Consider the following 26,336-nt stretch of genomic DNA (forward strand, 5'->3'; position numbering starts at 1 on the left):
ACACTAGAATCTGTATACCGAAAATGGCTAAGTTAGGATAACTTGACATGAACAGAAAGCATTATGGGTAGATGCCTTGAAGATGGCCAAACTTACTATGGGACAAAGTACAACTATGTGTTTTCTAAGGAACACTACGAGAGAGACCTTGACACAAGGAAATGTTAACCATCTGAAACAGATAATGTTAGAAAAAGAGAAGCAAAGACAGCAAATGAGGAGGTAGAAATTGGAGATGTGACTGTCGTTAACCATAACTTAACCTAAAACAAGAATGAATAATGGAATAGTTTATAACATGCATTTAATATAATAACCAACATTATTAACAGAGGGAAAGCTAATTGTATTGGAATATGTAACTGAGACTTTGATAGTGAAAGGGTTAAAGCCAAATAAACTGATACCCTGGAAAGACAGGCTCCAGCAGTGGCCTCATGGGAAAAGTACTGGACAGAGAAACCTTGAGACGAGATGAATTCTAATGCTAGTACTGCAAAAATGGCCTGGATTTCTACCATTTTTCCAACAAAGAGCATAGCACATGGTGCTGTGGTTACATCATATTCTGTGACCAAAAGTAGGTGTATTATAGAAGTCAGTGTATCCTAGTGGTTTGCAGACAAGCTGTACTAAAGGTACTCCAGATCCATCTTAAAGCGTTCCTGATTTCATCCAACAGGGTAGCCTGCCTGTACAGTATAGATGTTTATTACTTACGTGCTTACTAAGATTGATGTAACAGTAAGATAGGGTGGAAGCTAAATCTTACATTTAATAGGCTGTCAGTAACATGAAGCAATGTTCTATGTGGGGTTGGGGGTGGTAGGAATTTAATTTGCTCGGTCTGGGCCCGCTGAGCCATCCAGCCATTTTTTGCATTGGCTGCAAGTGTAGCAGGGACACTGCTTGATACAACAACATTCTACACTTGTATAGTGCCTTTAATCTCCCATTAGAAAAATATCCCATTCTGTGAGGAGAATGCACGCTTGCATCAAGATCAAAAATGTACATCCAACCTGATGACCTTCAGCAGTGGTGATGTAGCTTGCTGAGCTAAACTTGGTTTAGGTCATGCATCCATGTCCTTGGTTTCCTTGGCAACTTGATGATCGCTGGGATTGTCATAGTGCCGGAGGAAGTGTGATGTGACCCAAATTCTGCTCCGTAATCTTGAGTTACAACTGTAACTGGGCAAAGCGCGGGATGTTCTGTAGGCAAGGAGTTGGAGTGGGAGAACTGAAGGGCAAGAAATCTTTGGAGCTGGAGTAAATGCAGGGTGAGCTTGTGTATTCCTGTCGATAGCTACCTATGATTAATATGCACACTGCTTGTACTGTTGAGTATGTTATTCCTTTTCATCTGTTGTCCGGGTTTGTGTTTTTGCTGCCCATGCAGTGAAATCCATGATATAAAGGAATGCATCTAAAGAGTTTTTGATATTTCATTTTGTCTTTTTAAGTCTTTCATAGGATGTGGGCATCGCTGGGAAGGCTACATTTGTTGCCCATTCCAAATTTCCCATGAACTGAATGGCTTGCTAGGCCATTTCAGAGGGCAGTTAAGAGTCAACCACATTGCTGTGGGTCTGGAGTCACATGCAGGCCAAACCATGTAAGGACAGCAGATTTCCTTCCCTCAAGGACATTAGTGAACCTGATGGGTTTTTATGACAATTGATAGTTTCATGGCACCGTTACTGAGACTGTGTGCAGTTTTGGTCTCCTTATTTAAGGAAGGATGTAAATGCGTTGGAGGCAGTACAGAGGGGGTTTACTAGATTGATACCTGGAATCAGCAGGTTGTCTTATGAGGAAAGGTTGGACAGACTGGGCTTGTTTTCACTGGAGTTTAGAAGAGTGAGGGGAGACTTGATTGATGTATATACGGTCTTGACAAGGTGGATGTGGAAAGGATGTTTCCTCTTGTGGGTGACTCCAGAACTAGTGGGCACTGTTTTAAAATTAGGGGTCGCCCTTTTTGGACAGAGAGGAGGAGAAATTTTCTCTGAATTGTGCGACTTTGGAACTCTCTGCCTCACAAGGTGGTGGAGGCAGGGTCATTGAATATTTGTAAGGCGGAGGTAGATAGATTCTTGTTAGGCAAGGGAATCAAAGGTTACTGGGGTAGATGGAGTGTGGAATTCGAGACACAAATGATCTTATTGAATGGCAGAGCAGGCTCGAGGGGCCGAATGTCCTACTTCTCCTAATTCATATGTACTAGCTTTCAATTCCAGATTTTTATTAATTAATTGAATTAAAATTCCACCAGCTGCCATAGTGAGATTTGAGCCCATGCCCCAGGGCATTAGCATGGGTCTCTGGATTACTAGTTCAGTGACATTACCACTACACCACCGTCTTCCCCAAAGGAGGGGCACAGGTTTCATCAGTAACATAAACTGCCAACTTCATACATCAGTTTTAATTGAACAATTATGTGTAGGATAAAGAATTAGACAGTTGTTTTAGGGGTAGGAGTTTGAACTTGAGAATTAATGTTAGCTGTGAACTGACCTGCCAAAGGTTCTGTTATCACTGAGTGACTGCGATGCTTACAGATTATTGTTGTCTGTTGTATCTTCTTACAGGTTGTGAGATCAGATAGCGTGTGTGTGACCATCAGTGATGGAAGCCTGCTCTCTCTCTTTGCTCACTTTCTGGGCGCTGCACAGGTATGGACATTGCTGGAGGGAAGGCTGGGAGTTGGGCTTGTGGGTACGATTTAATGCCCAATTTGGCAGCTGCAGTAATTTCTTTTTCCTTCCGCTCTCTGCCAAATGTTTCTTCTTTCCTCCTCTTCTGAACCAACTATCTAGTCTGTCTTCAAAACTGAAATGCTCCAGCCCAGGCAACATCCTGGTGAATCTCCTCTGCACCCTGTCCAGTGCAATCACATCCTTCTTGTAGTGTGATGACCAGAACTGTACACAGTACTCCAGCTGTGGCCTAACCAACGTTTTATACAGCTCTAACATAACCTCCCTGTTCTTCTATCTATGCCTCGGCTAATAAAGACAAGCGTCCCGTATGCCTTCCTAACCACCTTTTCTATCTGTGCTGCTGCCTTCAGTGATCTATGGACAAGTACCCCAAGGTCCCTCTGACCCTCTGTACTCCCTAGGGTCCTACCATCCATTGTATATTCCCTTGCCTTGTTAGTCCTCCCAAAGTACATCTCCTCACACTTTTCAGGATTAAATTCCATCTGCCACCACTCCGCCCATCTTACCAGCCCAACTATATCGTCCTGTAATCTAAGGCTTTCCGCCTCACTATTTATGACCCCACCAATTTTCGTGTCGTCTGCGAACTTACTTGTCATATCTCCTATATTCACGTCTAAATCATTTAATGTACACTACAAGCAGTAAGGGTCCCAGCACCGATCCCTGCGGTACCCCACTGGTCACAGGCCTCCATTCACAAAAACAATCCTTGACCATCACCCTCTGCCTCCTTCCACTAAGCCAATTTTGGATCCAATTTGCCAAATTACCAATCAGTTGTAGAACTTAATCCATTATAATCCCAATCACTTGCAATGTGCTGGAGTGCAGATAACTTGTCCTCTTCCTTTCCCTGTCAAGTTTCCAAATTACCTTCTGCCTCGATATGCCTGTTAATTAGATGGTTTGATGTTTCCCGGGATTTGGAATCCTCCTCCTAAACTGGATGATGGAGGATTGTGACTATGAAATTTACCAGACTCCTAATCAGATATCCTGTAGACATTGCAGGTATAACTGGACTGACTTGCTTATTTGTTCCCATACTCACTTACTTTGTGTTTTTATAGGTTTATAGTCTGGAAATTTCTGCCATGTCTAGGCGAGTAATGGAGGAGGTGAGTTTGCACTCAATGAACTGATACTTATCAGAGCCTACTATGCTGGTATAGTGCTGTATGGTGGATGATCTTTATCTGATGGGATGGTTCAGTGTGCTGGTGGGATCTTACCCAGAGGAATAGTACAGCCTGCTCCCTGTCGCAGGGTATGGTGCAGTATACTAGTGGACACCTGTCCACAAAAAAAAGACAAATCCAATCCAGACAATTACTGATCCGAGTCCAAACATGAGCAAAAGAGCTGAATTCCAGCAGTGAGGTGAGAGCCATTTCTAGCACAAAGGAAGATGGTTGTGGTTGTTGGAGGCCAATCATCTATGCCCCAGGACATTGCAGCAGGAGTTCCTTAAGAACTCCGCAAGGGCGGCGCAGTGGTTAGCACCGCAGCCTCACAGCTCCAGCGACCTGTGTTCAATTCTGGGTACTGCCTGTGCGGAGTTTGCAAGTTCTCCCTGCGACCGCGTGGGTTTTCGCCGGGTGCTCCGGTTTCCTCCCACAGCCAAAGACTTGCAGGTTGATGGGTAAATAGGCCATTGTAAATTGCCCCTAGTATAGTAGGTTTAGTTTAGAGAGACAGCACTGAAACAGGCCCTTCGGCCCACCGAGTCTGTGCCGACCATCAACCACCCATTTATACTAATCCTACACTAATCCCTACTATATTCCTACCACATCCCCACCTGTCCCTATATTTCCCTATCACCTACCTACACTAGGGGCAATTTATATTGGCCAATTTACCTACCTGGTAGGGGAATTGAGGGAAGGTGGGGATGTGGTAGGAATATGGGATTAATGTAGGATTAGTATAAATGGGTGGTAGATGGTCGGCACAGACTCAGTGGGCCGAAGGGCCTGTTTCAGTGCTGTATCTCTAAATAAAAAATAAATAAATAAAAGATAGTGTCCTAGGCACAACCATCTTCAGCTGTTTAATCAATGACCTTCCCTCCAATATAAGATCAGAAGTTAGGATGTTTGCTGATGATTACAGTATTCAGTTCCATTCATAACTCCTCAAATAATGAAGCAGTTGTCAAGCTTATGCAAGGAGAAATTATGAACTATATAATGAACTTATGAAACAAACCCAAAATGGACACTTCCTACAAAACAAAATGGAGTTGTGGTCAGGTGGTCTTATCCTGTGCTGCTAATACACATGGAAACTGCAAGAACCTTGAGCCAATCTTCATGTCTGGCCAAGCCTTGGAGAAGGCATTAAAATGTAAACTACCCATTCTGTGTTAATAGCTACTTCTCTTCAGTGAATTGGGTTAACAATGGCATTGCAGACATGGTGACTCCAAATTCAAACCCAAAAGAATGGGTGTGAACAACTCCACTTTATCAAGGTGGAATGAAGATTAGTGACACCCAGACCCCATTGTCTAACAATGGCCTCACCATCAGCCACTATTTATGATAACAGTGAGAGAGAAATTCCAGTCACATGACAGAAACTAGGCTTATGATTAGGAGTTTTAATAAGAGATATACTGTGCAGACAAAGCCAGAAGAGAGAATTCCTTCTATGTCATCGAAGAGACAGGACACTGCCTAAGATTGCCAGCTTTGAACTACATGTAGGCAGAGATTGGAGTTTGGCCTTGAACTGGCCATTCATTCCTTTGCTGCATGTGAGGCCTTGCTGTGTGTTAATGAGCCTACATAACAATAATGACTGCATTTCAAAAATAATCCATCAGTTGTGAAGTGTTTTGAGATGTTCTGAGGATGCAATAAGATGTTATGTAAATGAAAGTGCTTTCATGCTAACAGTGATACGATCAGGATCACTGACCACTAAACCTTTTATTCACATCTCTCAGATTTTAGCAGCTAACAAACTGACCGGAAAGGTGATTGTTTCTGAGAAACGTCCAGAGCAGCTAACATCTGCGGACCTGGATAACAGCCAGGTGAGACTTGGTGCCTGAGTGAAAAGTGGGGTAAATGTGGTTCGTCTGTGAGTTTGTATCATGTTGTTATACCATCTGTTCTCTATTCAATTAAAATGTCTGGGTTCCAAAACCACACAGTCTTTGAGGCAGCTGGAGCTCTATTGGGCTGCTTGAAGGTGGGTCCCTGTTTTGCCATCACTGGGGTTTCTCAGGCAGAGGAGGTTGGTGTTTTTTGTCCTCATTCCCTTTCTAGGTGATTTTTCTTTTTAAGAAACTGAATGTATTAACGCTACAATCCCAGCAGATGGTGTGGCTAATTCCTCCATTAATCACATTACTGTAAGTAATTGATTTTATGCACATAATTTGTATGAAGTAACTACCCTCCAACAACTTATCTTTATATAGCACCTTTAACCTCATACATCCAAAGGCACTTGACAGGACAATTATAAAACAAAATATGACACTGAACCATATAGGGAGATAGTAATCAGATGATCATAGTTTGGTTAAAGAGGTAGGTTCTAAGGAGCCTCTTAAAAGAGGAAAGCGAGGTGAAGAGGTGTAGGGAGAGAATTCCAGAACATAGGGCCGAGGCAGCTGTAGACACGGCTGCCAATGGTGGTGGAGCAATTAAAATTGAGGATGCACAAGAGGCCAGGATTAGTTGAGTTCATATATCTCAGAGGGTTATGGGGCTGTTGGAGATTACAGAGATAGGGAAGGGTGAGGCCATGGAGGGATTTGAAAACCAGGATGAGAATTTTAAAGTCAAGACATTGCTTGACCAGTGTAGCTCAGTGAGCACAGGAGTGATAGATGAATGGGACTTGGCGTAAATTAGGATATGGCCAGCAGAGTTTTGGATAACCTCAACTTGATGGAAGGTGGAATGTAGGAGACCAGCCAGGAGCGAGTTGGAATAGTCAAGTCTAAAGGTAATGAAGGCATGAATGAGGGTTTCAGCAGCAGGCGCGCTGAAGCCGGGTTGGAGTCAGGTGATGTTATGGAGATGGAAGTAGGTAGTGTTAGTGATGACATGAATATGAGGTCAGAAGCTCATCTCTGGGTCAAATATGACACCAAGGCTGCAAACAGACTGGTTTAATATCAGACTGTTGCCAGAGAGAAGGGATGGAGTTGGTAGACAGGGAACGGAATTTGCAGTGGGGATTGACAACAATGGCTTCAGTCTTCCCAATATTTAATTGGAAGAAATTTCTGCTCATCCAATACTGGATGTTAGATAAGCAGTCTGATAATTTAAGAATGGGACAAGTTGAGAAGAGGTAGTGAGGTACAGCTGGGTATCGTCAAGGTACACGTGAAAACTAACACTGCTTTCGAATGATATCGCCCAAGGAGCAGCATCTTGATGAGAAATAGGAGGGGGCCAAGGATAGATCCTTGGGGCACACCAGAGGTAACTGTGTAGGGCCAGGAAGAAAAGCCATTGCAAATGATACTCTGGCCCCGATAAGAATGGAACCAGGTGAGTGCAGTCCCACTCCCCAGCTGGACAACAGTGGCGAGGCTTTGGAGGAGGATGGTGTGATCAACCATGTCAAAGGCTGCAGACAAGTAGAGAAGGCTGAGGCGGGAAAGTTTACCTTTGTCATGGTCACATAGGATGTCATTTATGACTTTGATGGCCTTTTTGGTAATGTGGCAGAGGGAACCTGTTTGGAGGGATTCAAACATGGAGTTCCTGGAAAGTTGGGCATGGATCTGGGAGACAGCAACACATTTAAGAACTTAGAGAAGAAAGGGAGGTTGGAGATGGGGCAGTAGTTTGAAAGAACATTGGGGTCAAGGTTTGATTTTTAAGAAGAGGGGTGATGATGGCAGGTTTAAAGGAGAAAGAGAACTGTTAACAATATCAGGGGATTAGGAGGGGGACATACAAACTAGGAACAGCAGTAGGCCACTTGGCCCTTCGAGCCTGCTCTACCATTCAACAAGATCATGGCTGATCTGATTGTAATCTCAACTCCATATTCCCGCCTACCCCCGATAACCTTTCACCCCTTTGCTTATCAAGAATCTAACCATCTCTGTTGTAAAAATATTCAAAGACTCTGCTTCCACCGCCTTTTGAGGAAGAGTGTTTCAAAGACTCACGACCCTCGGAGAGAAAAAATTTCTCCTCCTCTCTGTCTTAAATGGGCGACGCATTATTCTTAAATAGTGACCCCTAGTTATAGATTCTCCCACAAGAGGAAACGTGCTTTCCACATCCACCCTGTCAAGACCCCTCAGGATCTTGTATGTTTCAATCAAGTCGCCTCTAACTCTTCTAAACTCCAGCGAATACAAGCCTAGCCTGTCCAACCTTTCCTCATAAGACAACCCGCCTATTCCTAGTAAACCTTCTCTGAACTGCTTCCAACGCATTTACATCCTTCCTTAAATAAGGAAACCAATACTGTACACTGTACTCCAGATGTGGTCTCACCAATGCCCTGTGTAGCTGAAGCATAACCTTCCTACTTTTGTATTCAATTCCCTTTGCAATAAACAATAACATTTTGTTAGTTTTCCTAATTATTTGCTGTACCTGCATACTAACCTTTTGCAATTCATGCACTAGGACGCCCAGATCCCTCTGCATCTCAGAGCTCTGCAATCGCTCACCATTTAGATATTATGCATCTTCCTGCCAAAATGGACAATTTCACATTTTCCCACATTATTCTCCATTTGCCACATCTTTGCCCACTCACTTAACCTATCTATATCCCGTTGTAGCCTCTTTACGTCCTCTTCACAACTTACTTTCCTACCTATCTTTGTGTCATCAGCAAACTTAGCAACCATACCTTCGGACCTTTCATCTAAGTCATTTATATAAATTGTAAAATGTTGAGGCCCCAGCACACCACTTGTTACATCTTGCCAACCAGAAAATGACCCATTTATGCCTACTCTCTGTTTCCTGTTAGCTAGCCAATCTTCTATCCATGACAATATATTACCCCCTACACCATGAGCTTTTATTTTCCAGAAGTTGGGTGGTCAGCACTTTAGTGGGGATAGGGTCGAGGGAGCAGGTGGTGGGCCTCATGGACAAGATGACCTTGGAGAGGGCATGAGGGGAGATAGGAAAGAAACTAGGGAAAGATGTGCGTTCAGGGCAGGGAGGAGCTTTAAAGGAAGTTTGGCCCAGGTGGGCTAGTGGAAGTGGTGGGGGGGGGGGGGGGGGGGGTGGGGTGGGGGGGGGATGTGGCGCAGGATGGTCTCAATCTTAGTGACAAGAGTCCATGAGCTGCTCACACTTACTGGTTGGAGGTGAGGGTGGAGGAAACGGGAGAGGGGTTTAAGAAGATGGTTTGCAGTAGAGAAAAGAAGCTGGGGGTTATCTCTGCATTCTAGGATAATCCAGGGATATTGAGCACTTGCTACCTTATGTCGGAGAAATAATCCTGCTGTACTTGGGAAGCTTGGTTTGCTCTAGTTTCAGTCATGAGTTTAGAGAATCTGGTGCAAATCATGAGTTTGCTGCCAAGACGGTTTGCTGTAGTAATAGACTCTCTTTACTGAGGAAATAGACTTTTCTGTAGTTTGAGTAAATGAAAACCACTAGTTCTGTCCTGCTTCTTAACTTCTTGGCTAACACAGCGATGTCAATATTCACTCCGTTTTTGAAAATAAAATGGTCTGATGGACTGGATTTACCTGCCAGAATTCCTTACATTCTGGCCTGTGGTTCCCTGCAATGTACAAGCAGATGTTTCATGTGCTTAACCCAGTGGAAGTGCAGCCCACCAAGAGGGAATGCCCAATTTCCTTACAGCAACTGGTTACAAAATGATGGGCCGCTGTAAGGAAGCTGGCTGTCCAGAAAAGTGGCCCATTTGTCCTCATTCCTTTGCACTGCCCATAATGCCTTCAGCCCATCGCCCCCTCCACAGCAGCTGGCTAACTCCTGCTCTTTCTGGTTATGCCACCATTCAGTGGGCACCTCAGCTGTGCTGCCATAGGTGTTGATGCCTGTACACCTTATGTAAAAAGCCCAATGCTGAGACTTCTACCTGGGGGTGGTGTGTAACTGCATGGTGTACGAGATGGCCCACTTCACCATTGTTACTGCAGCAGAGCAAGATCACAAATTTTTGGGGCCTTGATCTCCAGTCCCTCCTCAACTGAACGTTATTTTCTTGCTGGGTTACTGTTCCAGGGCATCACAGGTGAGCCCAGACATTGAGCATGAGCAGACTAATTTCTCGGAGAAAGGGACATCCCTGCCAAACTCAATCTCATCCTTGCTGATATCCAGACACGTGCACTTGACCCCTCCCTATCTCCGTAAACACCTACAGCCCTCTGAGAGCTCTTATTCCAATTCTGGCCTCTTCCTTCACCCTACCATTGGCGACCTTTGGTCCTAAGCTTTGAAATTCCCTCACTAAACCTCTCTCTACCTTTTTCTTTCAAGATGCTCCTTTAAAAACCCACCTCTTTTACCAAGCTTTTGGTCAACTGCTTAATGTCGCTTTATATGTGGCTTGGTGTCAATTTGCTCCAGTGAAATACATAAGTACATTGGGATATTTTAATACATTAAAAGAGCTGTTGAAATGCAAGTTGTTGGGATTACTGGATAGTGTTTGGGAGCTGGAGCCCCAGTTGGATTTCTATCCGAAGAAATGCTGAATCCAGTTGTAGCACTGATGATCACTTGGGAGTGTGGAGGGAGACAGGTGAAGGAGCATTCAAGGTGGAATGTGCAGCCGTGCAGCCCTTATGGCAGAACTTAAAAGTTCATTGTATTTAGTCTGAAGGTGAAGCAAGTGTGAATAACTGCTGCGTTTTGTTTCAGTGAGATCCCTTGCATTAACCTTCCTTTTTGCGTCTCTCTCTGCTTCTTCTTGGCTGTGCCCTCCTTTTTTTCAGGTGTCAGTTCTGATCGGAGAGCCATTCTTCACCACCAGCCTCCTACCTTGGCACAACCTTTACTTCTGGTACACGAGGACCTACCTGGCAAAGCACCTGAGCAATGAGTTCACCGTGCTGCCACAGTCAGCCACGCTTTTAGCAATGGCTGTCGAGTTCAAGGTGAGTAGAGAATGTCCAACATCACGGTGAGAAGAGTGCAGACTGACTTTGGAATTTGGGGAAATGTAGGAACAGGAGTAGGCCATTCAGTACCTTCTGTCGTTCAGTTAGGTTATGGTTGATTTGTATCTTAACTCCATCTACCTGCCTTGGTTTTGTATTCCCTAACAAAAAACTATTAACCTTGGTTTTGGCATTTTTAATTGACTTGGATAGGCTGGGTCTGTTTTCCCTGGAGCGAAGGAGGCTGAGAGGGGACATGATAGAGGTATGTAAAATTATGAGAGGCATAGATAGGGTAGATAGCCAGAGTCTGTTTTCCATGGTAAGGGTGACTAAAACTAGAGGGCATAGATTTAAGGTGAGAGGGAGGAAATTTAAAGGGGATCAAAGGGGTACATTTTTCACAAAGAATAGTGGGTATCTGGAATGAGCTGCCAGAGGAGGTGGTGGAGGCAGGAACAGTAGCAACATTTAAGAGACATTTGGACAGATACTTGAATGAGCAAGGCATAGAGGGATATGGAATTAATGCAGGCAGGTGGGATTAGTATAGATAGGCATTATGGTTGGCATGGACACGGTGGGCCGAAGGGCCTGTTTCTGTGCTGTACGACTCTGTGACTCCCACCTTCAACAACATTTTGGGGGAGGGAGTTCCAGATTTCCACTACTCTCTGAAGAAGTGCTTCCTGACATCACCCTGAATGGTCTAGCTCTAAGTTTAAGGTTATGCTCCCTTGTTCTAGACTCTGTTACCATAGGAAATAGTTTTTCTTTATCTGCGCTATCAAATCATTTAACCATCTTAAACACTAAAGTTAAATCACCTCTTTGTCTTCTATATTCAAGGGGATGCAAGTCTAGTCTATGCAACTTGTCCTCAATATAACCGTTTTAGTCCCGGTATCATTCTGGTGGATCCGCACTACACCCCCTCCAATGGCAGTGTATCCTTCCTCGGGTGCAGTGCCCAGAACTTAACACTGTACTCCAGTTTCAGTCTAACCAAAGCTCTATACAAATATAGTATAATTTCCTCCCTTTGTATTCTAGTGATTTTGAGATACATGGCCAACATTTAGTTAGCTGTTTAAATTTGTTTTTTGTGACTGGAGTGCCCTGGGGATCATGGCCAGTGGGGATTGCAATTGGGTTGTTGCTTGATTCAGGGAATTTCAGAAATTAGAACCATGGGCTGTCTCATGTGAATTTTAAAGCAATTTCTGACCTTGTATTGTGGTCACTACACAAAATAGTCCAATACCCTGCTACCACCGCCCTCCCATCCCTGTGACCACAGACCACAAGTGGGGCATGTACCTGCATGTGGTCTTGGAGTGGGGGTCTATAAATACGAATGTAGCCAGGATTTAGAAGTTTCTACACACAAGCACATACCAGCTGTTCCTAGAGGGATACCAAACTTGGAGGTGTGGCAGACAGTGAGGATGATACCAATCAACTGCATCCGGACATAGATAGGCTAGCAGAATGGGAAGGTAAGTGCAAGATGGAATTTAATACAGAGAAGTGTGAGATAGAAGGGATAGGGAGAGGTAATATAGACTTAATGGCACAGTTCTAAAGAGTGTTCAGGGATAGAGGGACCTGGAGATTCATGAGCATAGATCTTTGAAGGTGGCAGGACATATTAAGAGAGTAATTAGCAAAGCATATGGGATCTTGGGCTTCATAAATAGAGGTATTGATCACAAAAGCAGTTAAGTTATGCTGAACCTTTATAAAGCTCTGGTTGGACCGCAACTCGAGTATTGCATCCAGTTCTGGTCACCCACCTTGAGAGGGTGCAGAGGAGATTTACCAGAATGGTTCTGGGGATGGGGATTTTAGTTGTAAGGTTAGGTTGGAGAAGCTGAGGTTGTTCTTCTTTGAGCAAAGGAGATTGAGGGGCTACTTGATAGACTTGAACAAGATTATGACTGGTTTAGGTAAGATAGATAAAGATAAATAGTTCCCATTAGCTGATGGTATAATAACTAGGGGACGCAAATTGAAGGTTTTGGGCAAGAGATGCAGGGGAGATTTAAGGAAGAACTTTTGTACGCAGCGAGTGGTAGTGACCTGGAGCTCACTGCCCATGAGGGTGGTGGAAGTGGAGTTGATTGGTTTTGAAAGGAATTTGGATGGGCACTTGAGGGAAATAAACATGCAGGGTCATGGGAATAGAGCAGGGGAATGGGACTTACTGGATTGCTGTACAAAGAGCTGGCATGGACTCAATGGCCGAATGGCAGCCTCCTGTCCCATCATGACTCTATGATCCAGTCCCTGGCGGTGGGTTTGTTTCCTACAAAGTTTTTTTTTTGATAGAATAGTATATTAATTTTAAGAAAGGATCCCTGGAGGTAAGTGAGAGCATCTGTCAGTGGGAGAGTGATCAGGGGAGACCCAGGACTGACCATTGGGAGAGCAAGATGGAAGAATTGGCGCCAACTCGTTGGAAAGTGAGGGGAGACCTGGACCCAACAGCGGGAGATAGCTGAATACCCTCATTTATATACCCTGCAGAGTAAAACCAAGCTATGGTATAGTTAGCACATGCCTACCTTCACCAATGCCTATAACTTGTGGAACATTCTTATCCTCCTCCTTATTTTCGTGCAAAGGGAGGATGGAGCAATCTGTCAGTCCCACAGAGCTGCCAATTAACTGGAATTCTCACCATCCTGCAAACATGCACATGATCGAGAACCAGATCGGGTTCTGTTGTCTAGCACCCCATAATTGAAGAGCCGGCTGATACTCATTATCTTGGTTCTTGGACGAGGTACTGGCAGCAACTGGGGACATCTTTGGAACAATGTTTCCTCTAATTTTTTGGAGTGCATGGGTAATTTGTGTAAGTGTGTGGCTCCTTTAAATTTTTTTACACGGCAACTTATAGGGCTAACTTGTGTGCAGCCTGCACAGGAACTGGCGTGACCGTGTGGCTTAGAGGATGCATTGCTCTAGAACTGCATCCCAGCAACATAGGAGTACTAGATGGTAAAAGACTATAGTCCATCTGATTCTACTTCTACCATCCAGGTTGTCGCATGATATGATAATGGAGTTGTTGACCAATCATAGCAATCAAACTCTATCAATTAGTTTACAACAGACCCAGACATGATATGAGGATAACCCTAGTGCTGGAGAGCTTTGGGAAACATAGGTCCAAAGTAACCTGCTCCCCCCAAGCTTGCTGCACTTACCACAGTATGTCTCAAATTTCTCATATACTCTATCCCACAATATTATTTTCTGAAAAAAATTTATAATTTGCATTGGAATGAAGCAGAGATACTTCAGAATTCGGCTGGAGGGAAATGTGAATTTACTTTATATTTACTTCCACTGTATATGTTGTTACCTTGTTTTGGAGAAGCATTTTATTAGTATAATCTAATTAAACTGGTCCCACTTGCTGTCTGTCTCTGCAGGACCTCTGGCGCATCCGTGCTCCCTGTGGGGTATGTGAGGGCTTTAACGTCAGTCTCATGGATGAGATGATCCAGGTGAGAGCTAGGACTGTTCTGATGTACAGAGCTTCTTCCATGTGCGCAGTGGGTTGTGCTTACAGCCTGTCACCGGTTTCTTTCTCTGCATGGTTAGAACTTTCAGCTCTGTGGATGGCAAAGTGAAATGCCATGTCGATGCTCCAGTGCCCTAGGGGTACGGGATTCGGTATATGATGAGCTTTCCAGCCCTTGGCTCTGCATTAAGTGGGGAAGTGCAACGGGAAGGCCAGTGCTTTGTTCCGGGGGAGATACAGGTGGTTGCCCAGGAGCACCTTGGGGAGACTGAGGAGATAATATGGAAGCAATAATCCTTCATGCAACACAAGATGCCTGGCTGTCTGGGAAGTATTTTCTAGGCCCCAAGTGTCAGAAGACCTGCCCTCGTGCAATCTTAGGTGTCTTTTGGGCAAATATCCAGCTTCGTGAATAACTACATCTTCAGAATCTGAGGCTACCATTGCTATGCCTGGACTTTGCCTTGTCTTTGGCTCTTTAATCAGAAAGTTCTGAGCCCATCTCATCCAAAAGTAATAAACTCTTTAATCACAAGGAGATACTTGATTTAAAAAGTGTGAACTAACTTTCACATTCTTCTGGTCAGTATTTTTGTTCAGTGAGTGCTACTGAGTTGTGGAACAGAGGTAGTGAGTAGTGAAATAATCTGGAAGCGTTTAGCTTCACAAAGCTGTGTCTGTCAGTAGAAATGTACTCACTATTACAGGCTATTAAGGAATCAATTTCCTGACATTTGAAAAAATTCACTTCATGCGTTCCATGTTAAAGAAAATCTTGAAAGACTTTCATTTATATAGCATCCTTTATGACCTCAGGATGTCACAAAGCACTTTACAGAAAATGAAGTACTGGTGACTATAAAGTGGTAGTCACTGTTGTAATGTAGGAAACATGGCAACCATTTTGCACACGACAAAATCTCTCAAACAACAATGTGATAATAGCCAGGTAATCTGTTTCTGTAATGTTGGTTGAGGCCAGGATGCCAGGGAGCACTCCTTGTTCTTCAAGTACTGCCATGGGAATTTTCATGTCCACCTTTGAGAGGTCTGGGTTGTATGTCTTAACAGGGCAGCATTCCCTCAGTAGTGCACTGAAGTCTCTGGTGTGGGACTTGAACCCACAACCTTCTGACTCGAAGGCGAATGTGCTACCACTGAGCCATGGCTGACTCCTATCGTGTGTGTATTTGACTCCATGGGGTGTTGGGCAGGTTCAGTCATAGCATTATCTCTGTTTTTGAATGTTGTAATGTTACTAGCTGTTTACAATTCATTCATTCATTCTCCCTCTCCCTTTCCATCTCCCTCCTACTCTTTTACCATTTATCAGTTTGGATAAAAAAAACTGGCTTAAGGACAGAAAACGGTGAGTTGTGGTAAATGTTTTTTCAGAATGGAGGATCGTAGTCAGTGGTATTCCCCAAGGGTCAGTGCGAGGACCACTTTTTTAAAATATATATGAATGACTTGGATATTGGAATACAGAGTAAAATTTCAAAATTTGCCAACATTGCCAAACTTGGAGTAATGGCAAACAGTGAGGATGATGCAAATCAACAGCAACAGGGCATAGATAAGCTAGCAGAATGGGAAGACAAGTGGCAGATGGAATTTAATACAGAGAAGTGCAAAGTAATGCATTTTGGCAGAAGGGATGGAGAGAGGCAACATAGACTAAAGAGTGTGCAGGAACAGAGGGACCTTGGGTCCATGTGTACAAATCCTCGGAGGTGGCAGGACATATTGAAACAGTACTTAACTTAGCATATGGGATCTTGAGCTTCACAAATAGAGGTATTGAGTACAAAAGCAGGGAAGTTATGCTGAACCTTTATAAAGCTCTGGTAGGCCCCAACTAGAATATTGCATTGAGTTCTGGTCATCACACTTTAGGAAGGATGTGAGGGCCCTTGAGAGAGTGCAGAGGAGATTTACCAGAATGGTTCCAGGGATGGAGGATTTTAGTTACAAAGTTAGGTTGGAAAAACTGGGGTTGTTCTCCTTGGAGCAAGGAGGTTGAGGGGAGATTTGATAGAGGTGTACAAGATTATGACAGGTTTAGATAAAGTAGACAAGGTAAAACAGTTCCCTTTAGCTGATGGTACAAGGACTAGGGGGCACAGATTTAAGGTTTTGGGCAACAGATGCGGGGGTGGGGTGGGGGGGAATGTGAATAACTATTTTACGCAGTGAATGGTAATGACTGGGAACTTGCTGCCTTTGGGGGTGGTGGAATTGGAGGTGATGAATGATTTCAAAAGGAAATTTCATGGGCACTCGAGGGAAATAAACATGCAGGACGACATTGATCGAGCGGGGAAATGGGACTGACTGGATTGCTCCACAGAGAGCTGTTATGGACTTGATGGGCTGAATGGCAGCCTCCTGTGTCATTATGACTGACATTTCTCTTGTGCTATCTTTTTCCAGAATTCCTTGAATTTCCGGGAGTGTCAGGAGGCTGAACCGCACCCACTTTGGGAGTATCCCTGCAGGGCACTCAGTGACCCATGCCAGGTCCTCAGCTTTGATTTTCGCCAGGCGGTACCAGAGCAGCCAGTTTACGGCACAGGATCGATGCAGCTTTTGAGGTACAGGGAAGGGCAGCTAAAATGTTAAACAGGAAAGAGCTGAATAGATACTTGGCAGGGAAAATACTTGACGGATTTGAGTGACAGGCAGTAAGACTCTTAAAAAGGGGGTCTCACTTCCCTCTAAGGTCCTGACTCTGTACTGAGTATCAATTGCACAAAACAGACTTTGGATACAATTTCCACTTTATGTGGAACACCTTTATTAACTCATCAAGCAATAGTATATACTTACAACACCAGTTGCTTAGTAGACCCGCGTGCAGGGTTTGTTCCCAGGTGGTCAGGTCCGCTGAACGACTTCCTGTGACTGACCAGGTCACACTTCCCAGCTGCAGCAACAATGCCCTTGTGAGCTGTGGCTTTATACCCCTATCGGACCCTGGCCCCTTGACATATAAGGTAATGTTTTGAATTGGGTCATCTGGTTGGGTTTCAGTGCCTTATCAATCTCACCCTGGCTATGTAAGACCACTTGCATGTGGTCATATCCTGCTCTCAGCAGGGGGAGTTCTTAGGTGCATACCACCCATGGGTGTGATATCTGCTTCTTGCCTTATCAAGATGGAAACCGTTCACACATATTTCAGAAGGCCATTGTCCATGAGTGTGGTTGTAGACAGGCTGTTTATGTTTTAACAGCCCAGACTACCACATCAGTGGCATGTCCTGACTTGTCTGTGTGTGCGTGTGGCATTTGGATGTCTCTTGTATTTTTGTTATGCTGTGAGGCATTGTTAATATCTCCTGCATTTCTGTTCATAAGTAAAATGTAACCAGTTGAGGTGTGGAAAGGTAAGGATGCGGGGAGGATGTAGAGAGGCTGCAAAGAGATATAGACAGGTTAAATGAGTGGGCAACAAGATGGCAAATGGAGTATAATGTAGGGAAGTGTGAAGTTGTTCATTTTGGTCGTAAAAATAGAAAAGCAGAATTTTTTTTAAAAAGTGTGGAACTGGTAAGTGATGATGTTCAGAGAGACTTGGGGTATTCGTACAAGGAACGCGCAAAGTTAACATGCAGGTGCAGCAGGCTATTAGGAAGGCAAATGGCATGTTAGCCTTTATTGCAAGGGGATTGAAGTACAGGAATAAAGAAGTCTTACTAAAATTGTACATGGCTTTGGTGAGACAGCACCTGGAATACTGTGTGCAGTTTTGGTCTCCACATTTAAGAAAGGATATACTTGCACTGGAGGCAGTTCAGTGAAGATTTACTAAATTGGTCCCTGGGATGAGGGGTTTGTCCTATGATGTGAGACTGAGTAAATTGGGCCTATATTCTCTGGAGTTTAGAAGAATGAGAGGTGATCTAATTGAGACATACAAGATTCTGAGAGGGCTTGATAGGGTAGAAGCTGAGAGATTGTTCCCACTGGTCAGGGAATCTAGAACATGGGGACACAGTCTCAGGATAAAGGTTCAATCATTCAGTACTGAGATGAGGAGAAATTACTTCACTCAGAGAGTTGTGAATCTTTGGAATTCTCTAACTCAGAGGGTTGTGGATGCTCCATCATTGAATATATTTAAGACTGGGTTAGGTAGATGTTTGGTCTCTCAGGGAATCAAGGGATATGGGAAGCGGGCAGGAAAGTGGAATTGAAGCCGAAGATCAGCCATGATTGTATTGCATGGCGGAGCAGGTTCGATGGGCCCTATGATCTACTTCTGCTCCTATTTCTTGGGTTCTTGTGTAATCTGTTGATCATCTATCTATCGTGGAGGACTCTGTCTGACTACATCATACAGTACTGTATCAGACCTCTCAGCAATTTCTCTGTTTAATATCCATTCAGTTCCATCTTGATTTTGTGGGCCACGTTTCTCTCTATTGTTCACCAGAGAGTTTGCTCCGTACAGTCAGCATTCTCTGTAAAGTAGCTACATTGAAACTCTCTGCTCATCTTCCCTTTGCTGAGCTGCAATCCACCATCCTCTCGCACACCTCTTGCAGTTTTTGATGTATTATTAATGTTCCATTTAACATATACTCTTAAATTCTCTTGATAACATTTCCAGTGTTAAGTATTGAACTTCTATTTAACTTTTAAAAAAAAAAACCTTGTTTATTTTGTAGATCTGGTACTTGCCATGGAGTGGTGCTTTGGATGGACTATTGCCTAACCGATGACATCTGCGTCAGCACTGGGTTAATCAGGCCCCACTCTCTCACGGTAATACTTTATTCAATTTCACAGTAAGATGGAACCCAGTGGACTTGGGGCTACTGGGCCAGGAAGTAAATCTATGCTGTGGTTGGTTGGCTCAGCTGCACAGGAGGGTACAAAGAAGACTGGAAGAGCAATAGTGCTCGGAGATTCAATAGTTAGGGGAGTAGATAGGTGTTTTTGCAGCTGCAGATATGAATCCAGGATGGTATGTTGCCTCCCTGGTGCCAGGGTCAAGGATGTCACTGATCGGCTGCAGAGCACTCTGAGGAAGATGGGTGAACAGCCAGTGGTCATGGTACACATTGGTGCCAACAACATAGGCCGAAAGAGGAATGTGGTCCTGCAGTCTGAATTTGGGGAGCTAGGTATGAAATTAGCAAGCAGGACATTAAAGTAGTAAACTTCGGATTACTCCTGGTACCACATACAGGTGAGTATAGAAATAGGATAAAGCAGATGAATGCATGGCTTGAAAGATGGTGCAGGAGGCAGGGCTTTAGATACTTTGGATATTGGGACCAGCTCTGGGGGAGTTGGGACATGTACAAGCTGGCTAGGTTGCACCGAAACAGAGATGGGACCAATTTCCTTGCAGGGCGATTTGCTGGTGCTATTGAGGGTTTAAACTAACTTGGCAGGGGGTCCAGGAGGTAATATCCGAGGAATACTGGGAGAGACTGATTGCACCAGTGTAGGAAATAGTGCGTTATTAGGTGGGTTCACAGTATGGGAGAAATTAGGTTTACACTGCATATATGTGAATGTGTGGAGTGTGGTAAGTAAGATTGGTGAGTTACAGGCACAGATTGCCATTTGAAAATATGGTTATAACAGAGACCTGGCTCAAAGAAGGGCAGGACTGGGCATTAAATATTCCTGGATACAAGGTGTTCAGGAAAGATAGGAAAGAAGGGAAAGCGGGAGGGGTGGGAGTATTGATTAAGGAGAACATTGCAGTGCTAGAGAGAGAGGATGTCCCACAGGGGTTAAGGACAAAATCTATTTGGCTAGAACTAAGCAACAAAAAAGGTGCAATTACTTTGCTCGGTGTAGTCTATAGGCCAGCAACTAGTGGGAAAGATGTAGTGGAACAAATTTGAAGGAAACAACAGAGGTACAAGAATTATAAAGTAGTCATAAAGGGGGACTTTAATTATCCGAATATAGACTGAGATAGTAATAATGTAGAGGACAGAGGGGGGCAAGAACTCCTAGTGTGCTCAGGAAAATATTCTACAGCAGTATGTTTCCAGTTCAACAAGAAAGGAGGCACTGCTAGACCTGGTTCTTGGCAATGATGTGGACTAAGTAGATCAAGTGCCAGCAGGAGAACTTCTGGGGACAGTGATCATTGTATTATAAGGTTTAGATTGGATATGGAAAAGGGCAAAGAACAATCCAGAGTAAGAATAATTAACTGGGGGAAAGCCTGCTTCAGTGGGGTGAGAATGGATCTGACCCAGATAAATTGGCATCAAAGGTTGGTAGACAAAACAGTAACTGAATAATGGGCTGCCTTTAAAGAAAAGATAGTTCGGGCACAGTCAAGGTATATTCCCACAAAGGGGAAAGGAAGGGCAAATAAATCCAGAGCTCCCTGGATGACGAAAAAGATAGAGATTAAGATGAAGAAGGAAAAGTGTGCTTATGTCAGGTGGATAATACAACTGAGAACCAGGCTGAATATAGAAGGTTCAGAGGGGAAGTGAAAAAGCAAATAAGAGAAGCAAAGACAGAGTATGAAAAGAGACTGGCAGCTAACATAAAAGGGAATCCAAATATCTTTTTTAGGCATTATAAATAGTAAAAGGGTGGTAAATGGAGGAGTGGGGCCGATTAGGAACCAAAAAGGGGATTTACGCGTGGAGGCAGAGGGCATGGCTGAGGTATTAAATGAATACTTTGCATCTGTCTTTACCAAGGAAGAAGATGCTGTATAGGTCATGGTAAAGAGGAGGTAATTCAGACACTTGAAGGGTTTAAAATTGATAAGGAGGAGGAATTGAATAGGCTAGCTGTGCTTAAATTTGGTAATGCACCAGGAGCAGATGAGATGCATATTGAGTGTAATGAGAGTGGAAATTGTGGAGGCACTGGCCACAATTTTCCAGTCTTCCTTTAGACTCGGATGGTGCCAGAGGACTGGAGAATTGCAAATGTTACGCCCTTATTCAAAAAAGGGTGTAAAGATAATCCCAGCAACTACAGGCCAGTGAGTTTATCCTCGGTGGTGGGGAAGCTGCTAGAAACGATAATTCAGGGAAAAATGAATAGTCACTTGGGCAAATGCAGGTTAATTAAGGAAAGCCAGCCCAGATTTGTTAAGGACAAATTTTGTTTAACTAACTTGCTGGAGTTTTTTGATCTGGCAACAGAGAGTGTTGATGAGGGTAATGCTGTTGATGTGGTGTACATGGATTTCCAAAAGGCATTTGACAAAGTGCCGCACAACAGACTTGTGAGCAAAGTTATAGCTCATGAAAGGGGCAGTGGCAACATGGATACAAAATTTAAATAAAAGCAAAGTACTGCAGATGCTGGAAATCAGAAATGCTGGAAGTCTGAAATCTGATAGAAAATTGGCTGATTGTAGTGGTAAATGGATGTTTCTTGGATCGCAGGAAGGTTTGTAGTGCAGTTCCCCAGGGCTCGGTGTTCGGACCCTTGCTCTTCCTGATATATCTAAATGACTTGGACCTTGGTGTACAGGGCACAATTTCAAAATTTGTGGACGATACGAAACTTGGAAGCAGTGTGAACTGTGAGGAGGACAGTGTAGAACTGCAAAAGGATATAGACGGGTTTCTGGAATGGGCAGACAAGAGGCAGATGAAATTTAATGCAGAGAAGTGTGAAGTGATTCATTTTGGTAGGAAGAACCTGGAGAGATAATATAAAAAAAGTACAATTCTGAAGGTGGTGCTGGAGCAGAGGGACCTGGATATGTGTATGTTGAGAGAGCGGTTAATAAAGCATACGGTATCCTAGGCTTTATTGGTAGGGGCATAGAGTACAAAAACAAGGAAGTTATGTTAAACTTTTCTAGAACACTTAAGAAAGATGTGAAGGCATTAGAGAGAGTGCAGAAAAGATTCATGATAATGGCTCCAGGGATGAGGAACTTCAGTTTTGTAGACAAATTGGAGAAGAGAAGGTTGAGAGGGGATTTCATCGAGGTATTCAAAATCATGGGACAGAGTCAATAGGGCAAAACTGTTCCCATTGGTGTAAGGATCGAAAACAAGGACACAGATTAAAGGTAATTGGCAAAAGAAGCAATGGTGACAAAAGGAAAAACATTTTCATGCAGCGAGTGGTTAGGATCTGGAATGCACTGCCTGAAAATGTGGTGTAGGCAGGTTCAATCGAGACATTCAAGAGGGAATTAGATTGTTATCTGAAAAGGAAGAATGTGCAGGGCTAAGGGGAGAAGGCTGGGAGTAGCACGAGGTAAATTGCTCCTTTGGAGAGCCAGCGCAGACACGACGGGGCCTCCTGTGCTGTAACAATTCCGTGATTCATTGGTAATGGTGAATAACCAGCAGTGGAGTATTGATGGTGCTGGGAGTGGAACATTTATCTGCTGAAGACGTGGTGGATAATTTAATGTTTTTGTCTCCAGTTGAATGACTTTCATACTGGGGAATGGTGGAGAGGTGTTTTGATACTCATTGTCCAAGCACTTACTAGGTTAGGTACAGCAGGGTAAAGCTCCTGCTGCACTTCTAAGTAAAGCGCACTGAGATTTCAGACCTCTTCAGAATTCAAGCACCCCTGCCTCGCCCCCACCTCCCCCCCACCAATTTCAGTCATCATGAGTTCAGAACTCCCCAAATGTCAGCACGCACGATTCCCGAGCCTCCCAGTTACAACTCCCCAGACTCCTGCTGACTGCTCCTCCCTGTGTTTCCTGGTGACCTTACAGATGTTGCTGCCTTGGATAACTGGCATCTGCCTCATGAACTCCTTAAAAAAAAACCTTGACCATTGCTCCCTCTAAGCTGCGTGGATTCACTGCTGCCTCGTAATCCAGAGCATACCGTGCAGGGAACAAACAGGCCACGCGCAACCAATGTTTCCTTTAAGGTACAGCCAGATGGCATTCTTAAAGGAATAGGACAGTGTGCTCAACAAGGAGAAATTATAGTAAACGTTGCCCTTGATTGCTCTGTCCTTGCAAACTACCATCCCATCGCTTACCTCCCTTTCCTCGCCAAAGTCCTTAAATGTGCTGTCAGCTCCCAAATCCATTGCTGGCTTTCCTGGAACTCCATGTTTGAATCCTCCAGTCAGGTTTCCACTCCAGCTACAGTCCCGAAATAGCACTTGCCAAAGTCACAAATGGACATCCTATATGACCATGGTAAGCTATCCCTCCTCAATCTTCTCAACCTGCCTTCAGCCTTTCACACGGTTAACCACACCATCCTCCTCCTCCTCCAACATCTCTCCTTTGTCATCCAATGGGTGAGACTGCACTCACCTAGTTCCAATTTTATCTATCCATTCATAGCTACAGAATCACCTGCAATGCCTTCTGTTCCCGTTACTGCACCGTTACCTCTGGTATCCTTGGTCCCCTCCTATTTCTTGTCTACATGCTGCCCCTCAACAGCATCATTTAAAAACACACAGCCAATTTCCACATGTATACTGACAACACCCAGCTCTACCTCACCGCCACCTGTCTCCACTCCTCTACTGTCTCTAAATTGTCACTACTTGTTCGACACGCAATACCGGATGAGAAGAAACTTCCTCCCAACTAAATATTAGGAAGACTGAAGCCATTGTCTTCAGTCCCTTCCACAAACACTGTTCCCTAGCCACCAATTCCATACCTCTCACTTGCAACTGTCTAAGGCTGGACCAGACTGTCTGCAACCTTGGTGTATAGTATTTAACCATGAGATGAGCTTCTGACTACATCCATATCTGCATTATCAGTAAGACCACCTACTTCCACCTCCGTGACATTACTGACTCTACCCCAGTTCACCTGCTGCTGAAACCCCAATCCATGCCTTTGTTACCTCTAGACTTGACTATTCTAATGCACTCCTGACTGGCCTCTTACGTTCTACCTTCCATAAACATAAGCTCCATCAAAACTCTGCTGGCTGTAACCTAACTCGCAGCAAGTCCCATTCGCCCATCATCCCTCTGATCGCTGACCTACATTGGCTCCCGGTTGAGTAAAGCCTCTATTTTTAAAATTCTCATCCTTGTTTTCAGATCCCTTTGTGGCCTTGCCCCTCCCTATCTTTGTAATCTCCTCCAGCCCGACAACTCTCCGAGGTATTTATACTGCTTTAATTCTGGCCTCTAGAGCATTCCTTGACTTAATCGTTCCACCATTGGCAGCCGTGCCTTCAACTGCCTGGGTCCTAAGCTCTGGATTTCCCTCCTAAAAACCCCTCCATCTATCTCCCTCGCTTTCTTCCTTTTAATAAACAGGGAAAAAATAGAAAAACTAGCGAGGAATATAAAAACAGATTGGAAGAGCTTTTACAAGGACATAAAAAGAGAGTAGCTAAAGTAAATTTTGGTCCCTTAGAAACAAAGACAGGAGAAATTATCATGGGGAATGAGGAAATAGCTGAGACATTGAACAAATACTTTGTGTCTGGCTTCACAGTAGATGATACAAGTTACATACCAGAAATAGAGGGCAACCTAGGGGCTAATAAGAGTGAAGAAATTTAAGGTAACTCATATCAGCAGAGAAAAAGTACTGAAGAAACTCAAGGGACTAAAATTCAACAAATCCCCAGGATCTGATAGCCTACATCCTACGGCTCTAAAAGAGATAGCTGCAGAGATAGTAGATGCGCTGGCTATGATTTTCCAAAATTCCCTAGATTCTGGAACAGTCTCAGCAAACTGGAAGTTAGCAAATATAACACCGCTATTCAAGAAAGGAAGCAGAGAGTAAATAGGGAACTACAGGCCAGTTAGCCTGATGTCAGTTGTTGGGAAAGTGCTGGAATCTATTATGAAGACAGTAGTAACAATGCACTTAGAAAAGCATAGTATGATCAGAACAAGTCAATATGGCTTTACAAAAGGGAAATCCTGTTTGACAAATTTAATTTGTCTAATTTAACTAACTTGATTGAGTTTTTTGAGGAAGTGACAAAGATGATTGATGAAGGAAGGGCAGTGGATGTTGTCTGTATGGACTTCGGTAAAGCCTTTGACAAGGTCCCTCATGGCAGACTGGTACAAAAGGTGAAGTCACACGGGATCAGAGGTGAGCTGGTAAGGTGGATACAGAACTGGCTCTGTCATAGAAGACAGAGGGTAGCAGTGGAAGGGTGCTTTTCTGACTGGAGGGCTGTGACTAGTGGTGTTCCGCAGGGATCAGTGCTGGGACCTTTGCTGTTTGTAGTATATATAAATGATTTGGAGGAAAATGAAGCTGGTCTGATTAGTAAGTTTGCGGACGACACAAAGGTTGGTGGAGTTGCGGACAGTGATGTGGATTGTCAGAGGATGCAGCAGGATGTAGATCGGTTGGAGACTTGGGCGGAGAAATGGCAGATGGCGTTTAATCGGACAAATGTGTGGTAATGCATTTTGGAAGGTCTAATGCAGGTGGGAAGTATACAGTAAATGGCAGAACCCTTAGGACTATTGACAGGCAGAGAGATCTGGGCGTACAGGTCCACAGGTCACTGAAAGTGGCAACGCAGGTGGATAAGGTAGTCAAGAAGGCATGCGGCATGCTTGCCTTCATCGGTCGGGGCGTAGAGTATAGAAATTGGCAAGTCATGCTGCAGCTGTACAGGACTATAGTTAGGCCACACTTAGAATATTGTGTGCGATTCTGGTCGCCACACTACCAGAAGGACGTGGAGGCTTTGGAGAGGGTACAGAAGAGGTTTACTGGGAGGTTGCCTGGTCTGGAGGGCATTAGCTATGAGGAGAGGTTGGATAAACTCGGATTGTTTTCACTGGAACGACGGAGGTGGAGGGGCGACATGATAGAGGTTTACAAAGTTATGAGTGGCATGGACAGAGTGGATAGTCAGAAGCATTTTCCCAGGATGGAAGAGTCAGTTATTAGGGGACATAGGTTTAAGGTGCGAGGGGCAAAGTTTAGAGGGGATGTGCGAGGCAAGTTTTTTTTTTTACACAGAGGGTGGTGAGTGCCTGGAACTTGCTGCCGGGGGAGGTGGTGGAAGCAGGTGCAATAGCGACGTTTACGAGGC

General features: G+C 44.1%; 1 protein-coding gene across 3 annotated transcripts in view; it reads left to right on the forward strand.

Moving 5' to 3' along the window:
• The window catches only part of prmt7 (protein arginine methyltransferase 7), a 59,155-nt gene that overhangs the window by 24,920 nt on the left and 7,899 nt on the right, over nt 1–26,336 (forward strand). For all 3 annotated transcript variants that reach the window (XM_068049658.1, XM_068049659.1, XM_068049660.1), the window contains exons 10-16: nt 2,597–2,680; nt 3,805–3,852; nt 5,688–5,777; nt 10,656–10,817; nt 14,264–14,338; nt 16,789–16,949; nt 19,029–19,125. In XM_068049658.1, the coding sequence (XP_067905759.1) occupies nt 2,597–2,680; nt 3,805–3,852; nt 5,688–5,777; nt 10,656–10,817; nt 14,264–14,338; nt 16,789–16,949; nt 19,029–19,125 (717 nt within the window). The remainder of the gene's footprint in view (nt 1–2,596; nt 2,681–3,804; nt 3,853–5,687; nt 5,778–10,655; nt 10,818–14,263; nt 14,339–16,788; nt 16,950–19,028; nt 19,126–26,336) is intronic.

Source organism: Heterodontus francisci, chromosome 17 (genome assembly GCF_036365525.1).
Source record: "Heterodontus francisci isolate sHetFra1 chromosome 17, sHetFra1.hap1, whole genome shotgun sequence".
NCBI classification, from domain to species: Eukaryota; Metazoa; Chordata; class Chondrichthyes; order Heterodontiformes; family Heterodontidae; genus Heterodontus; species Heterodontus francisci.